The following is a 17,700-nucleotide window of genomic DNA, read 5'->3' as shown; positions in this document are numbered from 1 at the left end:
CAAATTATATTGACTAAATTGGACACAATTTTTTTTTGATTTTTAAAAAAATATTATTTGTTTAGAAGTCTTTAGAGCAAATTTCCTGAAAACTAAAATCTAAAAACGTGGAATAGTATTCCATGTTCTTTTTACAAACATCTGCCAGCTAAATATCCAAATATTCATTTATTAAGCAACATTGTAATGATTAGTAAAACATCTTTTTTTTAATGCTCCCACCAACACATGCATTACGTTCTTCTATAGCATCCATCCATTTTCTTAACCTCTTATTCCTCACAAGGGTCGTGAGGGTGATGGAGCCTATACCAGCCGGCTAAATGAAAATACCGAGCGATGATATTTAAATCTCACGGTTTTGTTGTATCGTGGTATTGATGTCGTTGTACACTGAAAAAAAAAATGATGAATGAATTTACTCAATTTTATTTTGTCAAGTGGTTGCACAATGCACACAGTAAAATCATCTGGATGCAGAAATATTTTTAAGTCGATGTATAGTTTACTTAAAAAATATATCTGCAGCCAGATGATTTATTTTGTGCAACCATTTTACTAAATAACATTGAATGGCATTTTTTTTTCAATGTGCGATAATTATTGCGATATTGAGGGAAAACTCATGGTATTACAGTAAGCCTCACTGTATTGCAGGAAGGTTCGTAAAAAATTATGATCACATAATCATCGTAAAAAATGCTAAATCAGTCATCTGGCAGGCCAGATATAATTGGGGGCGGGACAATTTTAGTTAGTTTAGCACCCTGTATGGGGTCTCAAAGGTGTTTTTATTGGTAAATAAATACAACCAGTAGGAATAAGAGACAATAAAGAGGCATGCCTCAAAGAATTTCAAGGAAACATTTTTACACACGTCTGTGTGTATAGAGATGTTGTTCAATAAGAGAAACAAACTGTTGATCCCTGGACAAACATAAAAATAAAAAATCTGATGTCAACAAGTGTCACTTATTAGGATCCTCCCACCTCACAGAATTGTACAGTAAATTTGACCACTGAATGATACATTAAATCACAGTAACTTGAATTCTGATAAGCAACATGATTCAATTGAATTACAAGCCTCAGTTTCAAAGCAGCATGTGTCCTTTTACCCCCACCTGCCTTGGGTAGCACTTGGATTGTGGAGATTACACAGATTACAGCTTTATACAGTGGTAGATGTGTAAACAGATCATTACAAGTCTTACACAAGGGCATGTTGGTCATTGCTTCTATAGCAGAGGACTCTCACTGTGCCAATTTGATAGACACTATATTTTCATACATTCATTCAGCTCTCAATCACCGTATCACAATTTTTTGGGAAAGATTCTAGACATTGATTATTAGACTTTACACAGATCTGAACGGCTGGATCGAAATCGGATGAGATCAGAAATCGGTGATCGGCTGTAATCTCTTAATTTAAGAAATTACATGTTATATTTAGTGCTTACATTACCTGTTATATTTTGTATTTTCCCCCTTGCGTTTCAATTGATGTGAATTATACAATGTTTTTTGCTATTCATGGGCCGGACCAATCTGTATACCCCCAAAAATGGTGGCGGTTGACTTGAAATGTTTTTTTTAAATAGCTATATTGCTCCATCTTCTGATTGAATTAGTAATTGGTTATCTTTTTTCCCCCAAACTCGTTGATCGCTGATTGGTGATCGGTCCAAAAATTGTGATCATGTAAAGCCTATTGATTGCCGTTAAAATGTATACTGTCTCCAATAATTAGCGTAGACCTTTTACAACATTTATTTGGAGGTTGGCCATGCAGTGTGCTACACAAATATTTAAATGTAGTTGTATCTCTATTGATACAAAATTATTTTTAAACTATTACATACTGTATTTACATTAGGAATGTAACGATAACGATAATATAGTGATCTTGTGATATTAAAACTGCCACAATATCGTCATAGGCATGTCACGATATGAAAAGCAGCACAAAAGTCAGGTTGATTTCCATTTGTGCAGTTCTAGCACCCTCTGGTGACTAGTTTTTTTAGTGCAGTTAAATTTTCACAAGGCATGTTTTGGTCCTTCTATGTTTAAAATCCAGATGAAGGGGAACGTGATATGCTTGTGAACCGAGTCAATATGTGGAGGAATTCAATATGTGTGTGCATTAGCAAGTAAAGTGCCTCAATATTAAGTGTTATTAGTGTTTGTAGGTTGTTTATATGTATTACTGTTGTGTACAAAAGCAAAACGTGCTTTTTTTTTTAAATGTAGTATGAGGTCATTCCTTTACAATATTGTGACCTTTTTTTAATATCACCAACCTCCCCACACTATCGTAGTAATTATCGTATCGTGACATTCATATTTTGATATCGTATCGTGATGTTTGGGTATTGTTACATCCCTAATTTACATTGCCTCTTTTTTTTCTTTTTTAATAGTTAGTAGTTTATTTTATGGTGCCTTGAGTTGATAGATAAAAAAAAAATCTATTTGTCTGGACTCTAGATTTCTCCAGACTCTGTAGAACCTTGTTTTTGAAGGTGACTAATTATAAGATTGTGCAGCCAAAACAGAAAATTATAAAATTAAGGTGTAGTAGACAAGACATACATATTATACATTTATAGACAAGCTTCATAGCAATTGGCAAGCAAAAACCCATTTCAAAAGCACTAGTATAGTTTTGGATATAGTCGGAAAAAAATTCAGTTTTCAGAAAGCAAGATTACTATACAATTACAGAAGACTGGCGATTTGGGTTTTGTCATATTAACTCTTTGACTGCCAAAAACATTAAATAACGTTTAGTAAAATCCTACGGAGGAGCGCCAAAGACGTTCACCAAGTTTTTTTTGGGAAACGGGTGGAGGAAAGCCTTGGCCAGCTGTGCTGAAAGTATCAAGCAGATCTAGTTAGTATAATGCCTATTTTTGGCCCCTAGATGGCAGCGATGACTCTCTTTGGACAAGATTGGGTAGGCGTCAGTAGAAGACGTGAGGCGGAGCTAGAGTGTTGAGGGGACAATGGTTGAGGAAGCCATAATGGCGACCGGTGGCAAGCAGCTCACGCTTGATCGTTTTTTTCAAAGAAGAGAAGCATCAACCAGTGCTAAAGAGCACATTGATGACGACGATGATGATGATGGTGACTCCGAGGTTGACGCTGAAGTTGGAAGCGTTGACGCGGCGGCTATGATCACGTCATAAAGCCTCACCGGCTAGCGATGCTAACGCCGGAAAGCGCAGAGCACAACCGAGCACTTCTGCTCAGGCGGACGTTCAATCGGACGACGAAGAGTGCCCCGAGTCCAATGCATATTCATCGGAGGAGTGGGTACAGTCTGATCACGGAGAAGACACTGTTTATGGACTACGATGCCACCATGAATGGAGCGGATAAGATGGATCAGAACATCTCTTATCAACCGGTATAGGAACTGAAGGACATGAGGAAGCCAGACGTAACACCACCGTAACGTCACCGTATCATAATCCTGAGAGTAGACTTGATAGCAACATGGCCAAACACACACTGCAGTATATACTTGCTATTCCCCGGGGAAAAAAAGCCAGCAAAAAAGTGTAGCGTCTGCAATCGCAGTGAAACAAATCTGTTGTGCAAATCCTGCTGCGTTCCCTTGCACGCAGGGGAGTGTTACAAAAAGAAAAACTGTATTTGAAACATCCACACAATTGTAAATAGTACCACGGTTGCACACATTTGTAAATAGTTTGTCAAATTGTTACACTGTTGAATGTAAATAAACGTATTTTGCTATCAAAAAACACTTTTTCATTGTTAGTGGTAGTGTTTTACAGAAGTAAAGCACTGTTTAGGTGTTTGTGGCATCATTCATGGAAAAAAATGGTGTCAAATTCACTAGAGTGCATGAAATAATATCGTTTCACAAAAAGCTTGATTTCTCCGTTTTTTGTTTCAAAACACAGCATTTGGGTGAAGCTAACCATTTTCTATTATTGATTACTGAAAAACGGAATAAGGAAGAAACAAACTTTGATGAAAAATGAGTCCAATCTTTCATTTGGTAGTATGTGTGTTTCCATAGTCCAAACACAACATTTTCTGTGGACCTTGAAAGATCAGTCAAAATGCTTAAATCGGCTGGCCCCACGGCATCCCTTTTCTGAAAACGTCTGGCAGTCAAAGAGTTAAAGATGCAGTATTTGTGCTGCAAAGTCAAATGTGTTACATTCACAAGATTTTTAGCCCAGAAAAGCTACTTTAAACTAATCACAGAACAACCAAGCACCCTTTGGGGCAAGCACAAAGTGTGCGTGCATGTCAGTATTCCTCCATGTGATTACTTTGACAAGTACATACATTTCTCCCTTAATTATATTTTGCCCTTTTCCTACCTTGCTCAAATCTTTAATTCAAGCCTGCTATTAGTAGAGCTTTAGAGCTCTTGACAGCCACGTTAATTACATCACCAGACTTCTTCTGCCTTCGTGGTTGTCACTCACGCACTCATCCGTTCCTTTTTTCCCCCTCACAGATCCTCACTTGATTTGAACAGAAAGCTACAGTTGACTGGTAAATGCTAGTTACTAAGTGACATTGGTCTTGTTCAAAGCTCAACAAATGGAATTAATTTACTTAGGCTGATGACATTACTTTTCTAGACTACCATTTCTGTTTGTTTGCGTTTTTCTTGATGGAAGTATGACTATGTGCTGCAGAGGTGCCTTTTCTGTGTACTGTATACAGTATATGTGCAGGTCAAGCCTTCATTGTGGGAACAGCGTGTCATTACAGAGCATATGCTCATTTGTCAGTGTATTACTCTGCATGATACCGGAATGAAAAGGCGAAGGGAGGGCTGAACATTTGTGACATGCACACGTGTCTGCTTTCCCTGCAGATGCTGCACAGTGAAGTGAAACAAAAATGGCGGAGAGAGAGAGAAGTCATAGGTGGAGGAAAGCAGCAGTAACCATAGACTGTATGTGTGGCTGGTTAAAATACTACATTTTAGTACGGTACAACAACAAGGGCATTGCATTTATCTGTATTTAAGGTTGAAACTTGGACCCGGCAACAGGCCAAGTTTTTATTTTGGCCATCAGGTGAACTTTCAATTCTGCTTTTATTTTCCTCCACTCAGCCGCCCATGCTCTCATTAGTCATGGTCTTTTTCTCATTGATGGTCCCTCTGGGATAGTAAATTATTGCAGCGGATTCAATTCAACCCTCCTTGTGATCTAACAAATTGCTGCTGATGTAATGGTCTGACAGTAAATGTGTGTGGTCGTCAGGTTTCTTGCCCCAGACGCTGTTGCAGGGGCTGTAAATCATTGGCTCTGGGTGCGGCCAATGACTGTGCAATGCGGTGTGCACCCGCAGACCTTATTAGCAAATGGGTATAGTGGTAATCAGTGGGATGGGTAAATGAGAAGAGGGACTGAATGAAGGCTTGGACTGAAGATGGTTGGAACGTAAAAGGGTGTTTGTGGCTGTTCATATATGACCAATATGATAAATTCAACCTCTTCGTTCTACTTGGTCAACGGTAGTTAAGAGTGTAATTGTGTAACCGCTTAGGACAAACACAATTTGGGAGGCCATTCACCCATGATTTTGAAGCATTTTTTTTTCGCTGCTTGAAATGTTTTATTTAGAATTAATCAGTTCCAGGCTCAGCTACTGTCATTGTAATACCTTTATCAGCGGTACAGGTAGGGCTGCACTCTAAAAAGAGAATTGTTGAACCAATTAAAGATTACAAATTTAATTGTTGGCCACCTCATAAAAATCGCTTCAAGTGGTGGTAACACATGATTGAATTAAGTAAGTCCAAAGTGAAAATATTAAGTTTAAGCGATTATGAGTTCATTAAATTTAGGACTTTTGGATTGGAGTCACTGTGGTGAGACCAGCGATGTTGTTTGGTCTGGAGACGGTGCCACTGAGGAAAAGACAGGAGGCATAGCTGGAGGTGGCAGAGATAAAGATGCTGAGGTTCTCTTTGGGAGTGACCAGGATGTAGTGTTGCATGGGATACCGATACCGGTACCAGTACCGTACCTTGATGTTTTGGCGTCAAAAACGGCTCGGTATCATTTTTTCTTAGTACCGGTACTTAAAAAAATAAAGACGAGACAGCCCGCCAACTCTGTTTTAAAGGCAGGTACACATATACGCATGGCCGCCTGTCTACCGATATGTAAAAAAGGCCTTAAGTAAGCGACACGCCTCTTTCAGCGTGAGTGCGAGAGGGCGCAGGAAGATGGCTTCACGCACTGAAGCGCTCGCTGGACGTGCACTCCTCGTTGAGAAGCATGAAGCGCTAGTTAAGCTTATTAAAGCTTATTAAGTGTAGCGCTCGCTGGCCGTCCACTCCTCGTTGAGAAGTATGACGCGCTAATTAAGGCTTCACGGTAGCGCTCAAGCAGACAAAACACATGAAGAACACACGTGTGGTTTTCAATTTTCAGTTTTAGAAACGTTTTGTAAGAGCAAATGTTTGTTTTTCGCGGAGAAGCAGTAGAAAAAGCAGCAATCATTCCTGCAGCGGATTCAAGGTGCGTTCAAGGAACAGGCACACAGTAGGAAATCACAATAATGCATAGAAAAAGCTCAGACGACTGACAGAGCAACAAACACAGGTTGTGACGCATTTTTGACACTTCCCTTAAAAATAAGTGTAGTGTGAATTATTTTGTTCCCAGTTTGTAGTATTTGATTACGCATTTGACTAATTGGGAGCGAAATGGAGAAGAGCAGAGACATGCACGCACACTCAAGCAACATTACATTGAGTCATTGGCGTGCAACTGTTTTGCCAATATTTAAAACGGATAACATTAAATGCAGTCAAATACAGTACTTCAAAAATATGGCATGCAATGTGAAAGCACATACAGTGTGAACATAAATATATACAGTATGTACATAAATGAACATGTATACAAATTAAAATAAAATAATTAAAATAATTTGAAGTTCTTTTGTCAGTTTTAATTTTTCTGCTTTTGCTGATGTTTTAGAGTTTTGTCAAGGTAGCGTTTCAGTACCGGTATCGAGGTATTTTATGCAGGTATAGTATCGAAGTCCAAATTTTGGTATTGTGACAACACTACCAGGATGGATAGAATCAGGAATGAGTATATCAGAGGGAGGAACATGAAGGTAGTTGGTGTGAGAGCAGAGGATGCAGAGGACAGGGTTAGATGGAGGCAACTGATTCGCTGTGGCGACCCCTGAAGGGAAAAGCTGAAAGGAAAAGTAGAAGAAGCAGGAGTCACTTTTGGATTAACTTAATTAAGTTAATTATATTAAGTTTAATGAACTCATAATCATTTAAACTTAATATATTCACTTCGGACTAACTTAATTCAATCATGTGTTACTAACACTTGAAGCGATTATTTTAAGTTGGTCAGCAATTCTTTCTTTTTTTTTTACCAATTTAAAATAAGAAAAACAATCACATTGATTAAAAATCATATTTAAAAAACTCAATTTATTAAAGATAATATTAAATAAAACGCAATCATCAAATGGGGAAAAATACCACTCCAAACAAAGTATGCTGTTTTGCAGAAGATTTAATTAGTTTTTGTACAGATGCATATTGACAAAAAACAAGTCTAGTTCTTATTTACAACTGAGCAACTGCACTCTTTGAACTGAACCTCCTCATGAGATTGTCTCCGGCCTAATAGCCCTGACAGGGATTAGTTTATCTTTGCGACTTACCAAGTGCTGTTGGGCCAACAAGAGGACAACACATACAGTATGGACAACAGTTTAATGACATTGAGTTGTTGAATAGTTCCGTAATGTTGATCAACCTGGTTTACTATCAATTTTTCCCCCAACTTAATCTGGTCATTTGTTTGTGCTACTCCGTGGCATCATATTGTGCCCTCCATTTCTCCCAAACAACACTCCTGTTGTTTTCTTCGTCCACCAAAACTGATAACGGTGGCGCTACACTTTCAATGTTTACCATCATAGCACCACTGTGACCGAGTTTAACCACCACTTACCATTGTCTTGGTAGGACACCTGCAGAGAAATAGAAGCAGAGTGAAAACAACAGTTATGATCTCATTTGGAGGCGAGGATCATTTAACAATAAAATCCCGAAGTGCCCTCATTCGCATGATTGCATCTCTCCTGATGTCTTAGCTTCAGGGTGAGGATCCCGCCTCTATATAAAATGATATTTAACTCATTTTTAATGTGATGCCGATGATCTTTTCTGTCCGTCCACCACAATTTGTGTTGCCTTCTCTGCTGGGAATATGTCTGCATGCATGCTTAGCTCCTTTTGATAGTGAATCCCATTATTCAAATCTTCAACTGGCTGGTGGTTGAAGGGGAACAAATCAGCCCCAGCAGGTAGCCATGTTCTCACACAGCTATCGTTTTTCAGATGCAATAATTGAGTACATTTGTATTTGCAACAAAGCTAGCGTTATCATTACTCCTCAGGCAAACTTCATGCTCCTCTTGCTTCTTGCCTTGTGTCTCAGTGTGCCTGTAGCAACTAGCCACATGAGTCATCTGATTTTGCATCTCCAGTGCCTCTCTGGGATCACTGTTTATCATTACTCAAGCTCTAATGCACTGTGTTGAAAATGAAGATTAAACCATCCCAGCTGTTTTTGTTTCCTTGTTTACCAGCTGTGCTTTGAATTTTATATTGAGGCCAAGTGACCTCCTTTCAGAACTACAGAATGTCTTCTGTGTCATTCAGCTGAAAGCAATCATGGTCACAGAATGAATGGAAGCTTAAAATAATTAAAATATCAATGTAGCACTGTTGTTGTCAGATGTTGCTCCAGTTGCCAAACCTTGGGAAACATCTTGTAATCTCAAAACACACGAGACCCCAACAACTGTGGCCTACTCTAAAGACTGTAACCGATTTTCAACTGTGCTAAATGCCCTGTTTCATTCACAGTCATGGCACAGAGATAAAGATAAAGTGTAATCGGATGAATATTTCCCCCCGCAAACACGCCTGCTCTCATTTCTCTCTCAGTGGGCCGGTTCTTTTCCAGCCTTCTATAAAGTAGTCTTGCCATTTCAGATGATCCCTTTTACTTTGAGGAGCAAGGCGATCATGAACACTGTCCTTGAATATTCCGCCTGCAAAAATCTCTAATGCTTGTCACCATCTGTATCTTACATCTGCAGAATTAGCGTTGTCCTTTCTTCCTGTCTTTCCTCTTCTAATATGTCTAGCGAATAACTTTAATACAGTAGAACTTGTGCATGGTCAGGAACGTGTTCCTGAGGCGTGGTCACTCATGCTGAACATATCTGATTGACTACTCACTGCCTTTTTATTTACGCCACCACATTTGTCTCTGTTTGTAAACTCAATACCATTTTGATGTGACGTGCCACTAGACGCAGAACTCCATGATTGTAATATTATCTGCTTTAATGACATAATTGGTTTGGAATAGTGTTGGTCTTTTTTTAATTTCTACTGACACTTTATGTACAGTATAATGCAGTTACTTCTGCGATGTCATTAGCATGATTTATATAAATATTCCAACAACATTGGACGCTGTGTGAACCCAAAACAATGAGCCACAACAAGATTTTGGTTCAGGAACAAATGTACCATGAAACCAAGCAAAATCACGTTTTGATATTTTGTTTTAGTTAACGTAGTATTACAATTTATGTAACAATACTATTTTCAATAGTGTTTGTTGAAGATGAGTTCTAAAAGTGCAAGGATCTGATGTTGGTCCGATTTTTAACACCACCATCTGTGCAGGCTAATCATCATTTCCTCAATTTTTTAAATTACCCCAAATAAAATATAAAGAAAACACATGCCCGAAAAAATACAGTGATTCTTTACTTTAGTGGTCTTGTCACAGCAATTTTATGGGAATATCAGCACAATTTCAAAACACAATTTAGTACTTTTACATCCTTGTTTAATTACTGTTGATTCCGGTCTTATTTTATGTTTCCAAAACCATGTTCCATCACGTTTTTTGTGGCCTGTAGACAGTACTTTCTCATTCACCATGAATGTGGTACGAGGGGAAGCAGAGAAATTTTTTTTTTCAATCCACTATTAAAGATTAACGTGGCCCCAGTCGCCTTCGTTTTCCCCACTGTTCTCTTTCCGCCGTTGCTAACTCAAGTCTTTTTTTAGAAACTGGCGGTTCGTGTAGCATGTACCCTGAAGACTGCACACCATAGCCTTGTCAGGGCGACTCGATGTAGGTTACTTTACTCAGACCTGACACACAGTCAGCTTCGGGGCTGGGCAGGCTAGCCTAGCATGCAGGCTGATGCATACTGCCTCACATGTCATTTAATGATGGGAAAAGGATACTGTCCAGAAACCCAGGATAGGGTGGATGCCTCTCTGGGGTACATTGACATTCACTTCCTGTCCCCATTTCAACAATTAATGTTTTTCATGAGCTTGTAGTCCAGAGAGAAGAGTCTTAGCTTGATGTTGTACTTTGACAAATTGTAAGTGAACAAGACATCCGAGTTGAGAAGGAGATAAGGACGTTTATTTACTTCTACTGTACAAGTCCTACAGGGAGTAGTTTTTGGATCCTTAAACTGCTTACATAAGGATTGGGGCTGATGCCACATCTGTTTAGGGTAAGGTCAGTTTCCGGTCATCACTAAATCAACACTAATCTAATTAAGAAAAGTCTATCTACCGCTTATGAGGTAGAAAGTTTGACATTGGGTGTGCACCAATCGATCGGCCGGGATTAAGATCGGACCCGATTTCCTTAATTTTGGGTAATCGGTGTTCGGCTGATTGCTTAAAATAAAACCGATCTTGTCCACCAATCTCTTCTGCTGTGAGATGACTAATAGGCTTTTCATTTTTTAAAGATCTTTGGCATCTGAGATCAGCCAGAAAATTGTGATCAGTGCACCCCTAAGATACATACATTGTTTTCTTTGGAATTGCACTTTTGCTTAAATTTACACTGTTTCTTCAGTTATCCCGTTTAACCTGTTGGAACACCTACCGGCACATGGTCAGAGATTCACAGCTGACCCCTGGCTGAAACTTGAGTGATTGTCCACACTGAACCCATGTTCCTAACCTGTTATGTTTTTTCATATTTCATATGTTTTTCTTTCTGCAGACCCACGACGGGCACAACAGCATCCCGTCCTACCACAAGCTCAACTCGACCACCCTCCAGCGTCACAACCAAGAGCCCTGCAGCTAAACCCAAACCTGCCACCTCTAAAACCTCCACCACCACCGCTAACAGCGCTGCAACCAAATCAGCCTCATCTACTCCCTCTGGTGTCAAAACTCCAGCATCACAAACATCTAGAAACATAACCCCTGCAAAAAAAGGTACACTTCGTGCTTCAAGGTATAATCAGTAAAATGTGACCCTTTATCTGGATTTTCATGGAACCATGGATTGGCATCAAATATAAAATATTTGATTCTAACAACCTCATCACCTAGTGGATGTATTAATAATGTCATATGCAATTGAGTTTAGTTCTAAAACCATCCAGTTTTTATTTTATATTATTAATACTATGTTTGCATATACTATCACAGAACGCTTTAGTATTAATTTAAATATGTTTTGTCGCAGTCACTTATGGTGTGTAGTGGTACACTATACTCGCCTTACTTATGTGGAGGCAGTGTGGGTTCAATTCCCACTCAGAACCTACTCAGTGATGTTGGGAATGTAAGCGTAAATGTTTTTTCGTCTTCATATGTGCTCTGCGACAAACTGGGAACCAGTGTAGGGTGTAGCCCACCTTTCACCTGGAGTCAGCTGTGATACACTCAATACCCATTGACCCTGAACCCAGGATAGGCGTTATTGAAAATAAATAGACGGATGGACTTTTTGTTGCTATTATGTAGTGCTATTTTTATTGTATTGTCTTAATAATGCTATTTGTGTGTTTTTTCCCTAGATGTTACCAAATCTGCCACCCCAGCAGCCAAAAAGCCTGCAGACTCTCCACTCAGCCGACCCTCTGCAACAATGAAATCAGCTAAATCTGAGACACCCAAATCAGTTTCAAAATCAGACAGTATAGCCAAAAAACCATCCGTCAGCAAAGTTGCAGAAACAAAGACACCAATCCGTTCCAAAACACAAGAAAATAAGTCCACACCTTTCAAGGATGCCTCTAAGACCCCTGCCTCCAAAACACTGGCAACCAAGAATACTAGCACCAAGAAAACTGTGGGCAGCAGCACTCCAACACCAGTGAAACGTGGACCCAAAGCAGAAGAAGCTGCTGAAACTGGAAAGGAAATTGCTGCTGCTGTAGCTGCTGCTGCAGCAATTGCAAGTGCAGCAGCTACCATTGTAGGCTCAGATGAGCCACAATCATCTGCAGAAGTGGCCTTGGTGGAGTCTCATGGAAATACTGCAGAACAAATGCCTCCTCAGATCCCATCTCCCTTTGCAGTACAAGGAATAACTTCAGATCCCACTTCAGAGCCATTACCAGAACAAGTACATGAACTAACACCAGAAATTCAACAAAAAACAATACCAGAACCAAGGCAAGAAGCCACGCCAGAACCTATACGAGAAACTACACCAGAACCCATGAGAGAACCATCACCAGAGCCCATACCGCAACAAACACAAGAATATATGAGAGAACCTACACCAGAATTTATACAAGAACCATCACCAGAGCCTATACCACAACCAACATCAGCATTCATTCAAGAACTTATACCAGAACCTGTCAGAGAACCAACACCAGAACCACAACGAGAACAATCGCCAGAACGTCTTGGAGAATTGTCACCAGAACCAATGAGAAAACTTACACCAGACACTGTTCAAGAACCAACATCAGAATATGTGCGCGAAATCACACCACAGCCCCTGCGAGAGCTCACACCAGAAACCTTGCGAGAACCAACACCAGAAGTCCTACGAGATCTCACGCCAGAACCAGTACAAGAACCAAACCATGAAGCCCTACTTGAATCACAGCCTGAGCCACTGCGAGAATGGACACCAGAGCCCATAGAAGAACAAACTCTGGTTCATGGACGCGAAATGTCTCCCGAGGTCCCCGATGAAACGTCATCTCTGCCCACAGAGGAGCCATGCCAAGGAGCTGGTTTAAGTCATGAACCAGCCTACAGTTATCAACAGCCAGCGCAAAATGACCTTTTCAAATTTGAACAGTCTGCAAGTGAATCAGTTCCTTCCCTCGGAACTACAGTCATGTCTCCTCCTTGTTCCCCACCAGTCCCTGTTTCTCCTGTCAGAGACTCAAATAATCCCTCTGATCTGCTGATCATGCATGACCAACCAGATTCCTGGAACAAGAATCAGACATTGGAGCCATGCGATATTGATCCCCAGGCATCTCACAGTATGAAAAACTTCCCAACGGAGGAGTATGATGAAGAGGATGACGAATGGCAGCAAAGGAGAAATGAAAAAGACGCAGAAGAAGATGATAAAGATAATTTGATGACTTCCACTGCTCCTTCCACAGAGACCTTCTCTATGATGGCAGAACCCCAATTTTTGGGTGCCTCGACCATAGACGATTTTACCTCCAGGGACATGCTGTCACCTCATGAAAAAGAAGTAGCGGTAGAAAAAGCAGATGAAGAAATAAATGATGATGAGGATGAAGAAGATGAGGAACAGAGGAGGTTAGGCCATCAGCTGTCCTCCATGATCACTGATATGAGCACATCTCAGCCATCTGAGGAGTTTCAAATCAGACCTTCAGCTTTTGGTGGTTCTTCTGGCTGGCACTGTGATGACTTGCTGTCAGGAATGGACTCTGAGGATGTTAGCAGCTGCACCAGTAGCCGACAGCAGGGCATTTCTGACCTCAGCAGCACCCAGCACACCGCAATTTTGGAAGGTACTCAGAGCTCAGATGCCCTGATTGACTCAAGCCTCCGTGGCTCTGAAGGTGATGGTAACTTCATGGGTTCTCCCAATGTGGAAACCCTAGCCAATGAAGAAGACGATGAAGAGGACGAGCGTGTGGATGAAATGGACTTAAGTTCAGAAAGAGCAGAGGAATATCATCAAGTGTTCCAGCAGCAAGAACGAGATGAGGACGAAGAGGATGAAGATGTAGAAATGCATAGTGATGGAGTAATAGAAAGCTGTGAGAATGCAGAAGAAGACGACTTTAATGACAACCTCAATCGTGCAGATCCGCCATCCATTGTCCCTCCCACCACTTCCTGGGGTCAGACCAACCCCTTTTCTGATACCTGGGCTCAGCCTCAGGTAGCCTCGCTGCTCTCTGTCTCCTCTCCCAGCCCTATCTCAGACCATGGTGCAGGAGAGTCTGAAAGTCCCACACAGTCCCCTGCTCTAACTGGTTTGGACAGCAGTTCTCCTTTCTTGGCTCCTCACTCAGGGCAAGACCCTGAGCAGCAGCAGTCATTCTATGAGATGGACACCCCCATCCCTGAGGATACGCAGAATATGCTTGCTCCCGCAGCTGTAGCCATGTCCCAGTCTAGCACTCTGAGTGGTACAGCACTGGCCGCCCACAGCGGTAGCGAGACAAGCACACCAGAAGAACTACGTGACTATGACAGCAGCTCAGGAGTGGAATCTCGTTCAGACAAACAGCAGACTCCGGTTCCTGCGTCGCTCCAGCCTGACATGGAGCAGGATCTGGGTATTCACCTGGAGAAAGGCGATGGAGAAGAGGAAGAAGCTGAGACACTCCCAGCTGATGAGGTCCTGGGAACAGGACCCCCAACTGCTCCAGCATCTGCCCCATCTTCTCCTAGCACCTCTGTAGATGAGGCCAGTGACACAGAGGGTGAGATGCAGATAAATGAACCTGATGCACCACTGATGATGGATGAAAGTCCTGCATTTGAAAGCCCCACCCCGACATGCAATTTGCCTGCTCTTGATGAGGATGAGGAGGCAAGAGAAACACCAGCGGGAGAGGGTGACGAGGATGAAGGTGGGGCTACTCCTCAATCAGCCAATTCTGTGGCATCATACGGCTTTGACTGCACCACTTCCAACTCTAATGCCCACTCCATGGCTGAGAGCTGCGGAAAGAGCCCAGGGATCTTCTCCCTGGAAAATGAGGAGCAGCTGCCCGAGGAGGCCAAGGACCCGTCACTCATCAAGGAGCTGACCCTGCCATCTGCCGCTGGTGCTGCTGCCCAGACCGAGGATCTGCTGGGCAGACCTGTGGACCTGATGCCGTTGAGTTTTCCAGAAGATAAGCATCCCAGTCTAGATGAGCACCACTACATGCTGGGGGGTGATATTACTGCGCACCATCTAGAGGAGGGGGATCCATTAGAGGCAAGTCACCACCTTGGGCCTCTGGAATCTGAAAATACAGATGAGAGCCAGCCGTCCTACTACTCGACCATGTGTGATAAGACTGATTATCTGGAAGGTAATGTATAAGCCCCTCACAAGTACCCCCGGAATGCACCTTTTCCCTGCAACCCTCCCCTACCTAGTGTTTGTCTTCTCTCCAGTTGGGTTAGATTGTTTAGAAGAACAAAAAAAAAGGAGAGCAAGATATTAGAAAATTATTCTAAAAATATTTTACCAAGAACATGAAAATGTTGACTGTAGCGATTTTTAAATGAAGGCTCCTTCTTCACTGTTATGGCCATGATTTGAAGTCTATGGCTTAAACGTATCCAATGTACAATAACGAAGACCATTTTTTAGTAGAATGTTCTTTTTAAGTCACACTGCGAATTTGGTGAAGGGTATTGACTGATTGATCCAACGTGACTGAACTTCTAAACTAAAAAACAACAACAGAAGGAACAAAATGGACTGCATTTATCCTACTGTTTTTACCAATCAAATGTCAATGGTTTTTTTTTTGTATTTGGATATTTTTTTGTTCATTTTTTTGTTTATTTCTGTCAATCCCAATCCTCCCTATGTTGTGTATATACACACTCAATGTTCAGCAGCAGCGTAGTGATAGTTACAAGCTCCAAGCTCTTTTAAGAAGGTTTTGTTGCAAGGTTTTTCTCTGTCCATAAAAGCTAGGCATTAACACTTCTACTTGGCCCGTACAGATGTGTCAAGGTAGGTATGGAAGTCTTAGATCGCCATTGATAAAGGTGAAGTTTTAAACGTGTCCGGTTATGTTGTTTGCTTAGATTGCTAAAGTGTATAACATGCAGTTGCATACAGTATTTCTGGCTTTTGGTTTTATGTGGCTAAATTACAAACCACAGCTAGCACATCCGTTGTGTCGCTGAAGAGACTAACTAGTCTATTATTTGTGATTTGATCATGAATTGCTCATCATCTCTCTCGCAGCTTTACACCCATAGTGGACGTTTGGTTAACTCTTTCAACAATATATTGCATGTTCAACTAGCAAAAAGACTGTGTACTACCTGATAACATTCAAGGAATTCTGCTCTAGGTATATTCATAAATTAATGGTTCACACTAGGTTGTCTTTCAAAATTCCATTAAAACATCATTGCAAGGCATTGTTCCTGTTTCTTATTTTTCCTCTGTCTTTCAGCAAATTATTGCCCTTATGTTTCAGTCACTGTGTATTTGTTTGTCAACATATTTATTTTCCCATGGCGCCGCCTGTTCCTTCCCATGGGAATATCCGGTAAACAGGAAGTGATGCAAAATGGAATTTTGCCAAATTAAAGAATACGGAGTTCGTTGTAGTGCCCTTCAGCATGCTCGTGCCTTTTTGACTTGACCAGTCAACATCACATTCAGACCTCATCTGGCTGGTGGTGCTCACTCTTAAGGTGCTCTGTGGAGCTTTCTAAACACGTTCAGAACATGTCAAATGTTGACACTTGCAGGTTTATCATCATACTTTGTCAATGGGTCGGTTACTGTACACACAAAACCATCTTCTTCTCGGCACCAACTTGACACTAGATTTTGTAAGAAGGCCAAATAATTCCCCCCTCCACTATTTGAAGATCCAAACTCCAAAAAAAAATGTCTCATGACTTTGAATGGCCTCAGTGGAAAACTTTTTTTCCATGGAACAGGAACATTTGATACTCTTGGATCATTATCACAATTGTAAAAGAAAACCGCAAGCAAGAAAAGAGGCTTAGCATTTGTCCGCCTTCAGAAAACAAATAAATATGAATAAGTCAAAGTCTGCACAAGGTATCTTCCACAGCAAAGACAGAAACAACACACATCATCTTGTGGTGTTAGCCTGCACAAATGCACATATTCTGGAATCTTCCCTCCTTGCACAAGCCACATGGATGCCTCTGAATGTTGAAGTCCCCATTCATGCCTTTTCCTGTGCCACCTGTTCTGACATTCTGGAACCTTGTATAAACTCATGTACAGCATCTGCAATTGTGCATACTATACCAGTATTAGGCTACATAAGGTTCCCCCTTATGAGTATAGCCTTGGTTACTACAAGCCAGTTGTATACATATTATACAACAAATAATAGAGACATTCACATTTGTCAACCAATACAAAACAGTTCCATATTTAAATCATTTTCTCACCATGATTGTTTGAAATATATTTTTTTAAACATACAATTAACTATGCTAATATACTTAAATTACTAATTTGGCCTACATGTACTTTTTTGTGTGTGTAGTTTTGTCATGATACTCCCTGTCTTTCCCATTATATGTATTGTATTGTATTGTCTGTGCAGGGAATGACTGCTTGTACTGTATGATAACAAAAACTGAGACAAGTCCAAGCATTTCTATTGGCTGCCCAC

The 17,700-nt window shown here is 40.9% G+C and overlaps 1 protein-coding gene across 3 annotated transcripts in view; it reads left to right on the top strand.

Annotated features, from left to right (window-relative positions):
- Nucleotides 1–17,700, top strand: part of LOC144043392 (uncharacterized) — a 40,380-nt gene that overhangs the window by 17,606 nt on the left and 5,074 nt on the right. For 2 of the 3 annotated variants that reach the window (XM_077556980.1, XM_077556981.1), the window contains exons 4-5: nucleotides 11,112–11,332; nucleotides 11,920–15,384. In XM_077556980.1, the coding sequence (XP_077413106.1) occupies nucleotides 11,112–11,332; nucleotides 11,920–15,384 (3,686 nt within the window). Of the gene's footprint in view, nucleotides 1–11,111; nucleotides 11,333–11,919; nucleotides 16,457–17,700 lie in introns of those variants that run through there. The other variant, XM_077556982.1, reaches the window with a different exon arrangement.

This window comes from Vanacampus margaritifer, chromosome 2 (assembly GCF_051991255.1).
Source record: "Vanacampus margaritifer isolate UIUO_Vmar chromosome 2, RoL_Vmar_1.0, whole genome shotgun sequence".
NCBI lineage: Eukaryota > Metazoa > Chordata > Actinopteri > Syngnathiformes > Syngnathidae > Vanacampus > Vanacampus margaritifer.
This window is presented reverse-complemented; position numbering and strand designations above follow the sequence as displayed.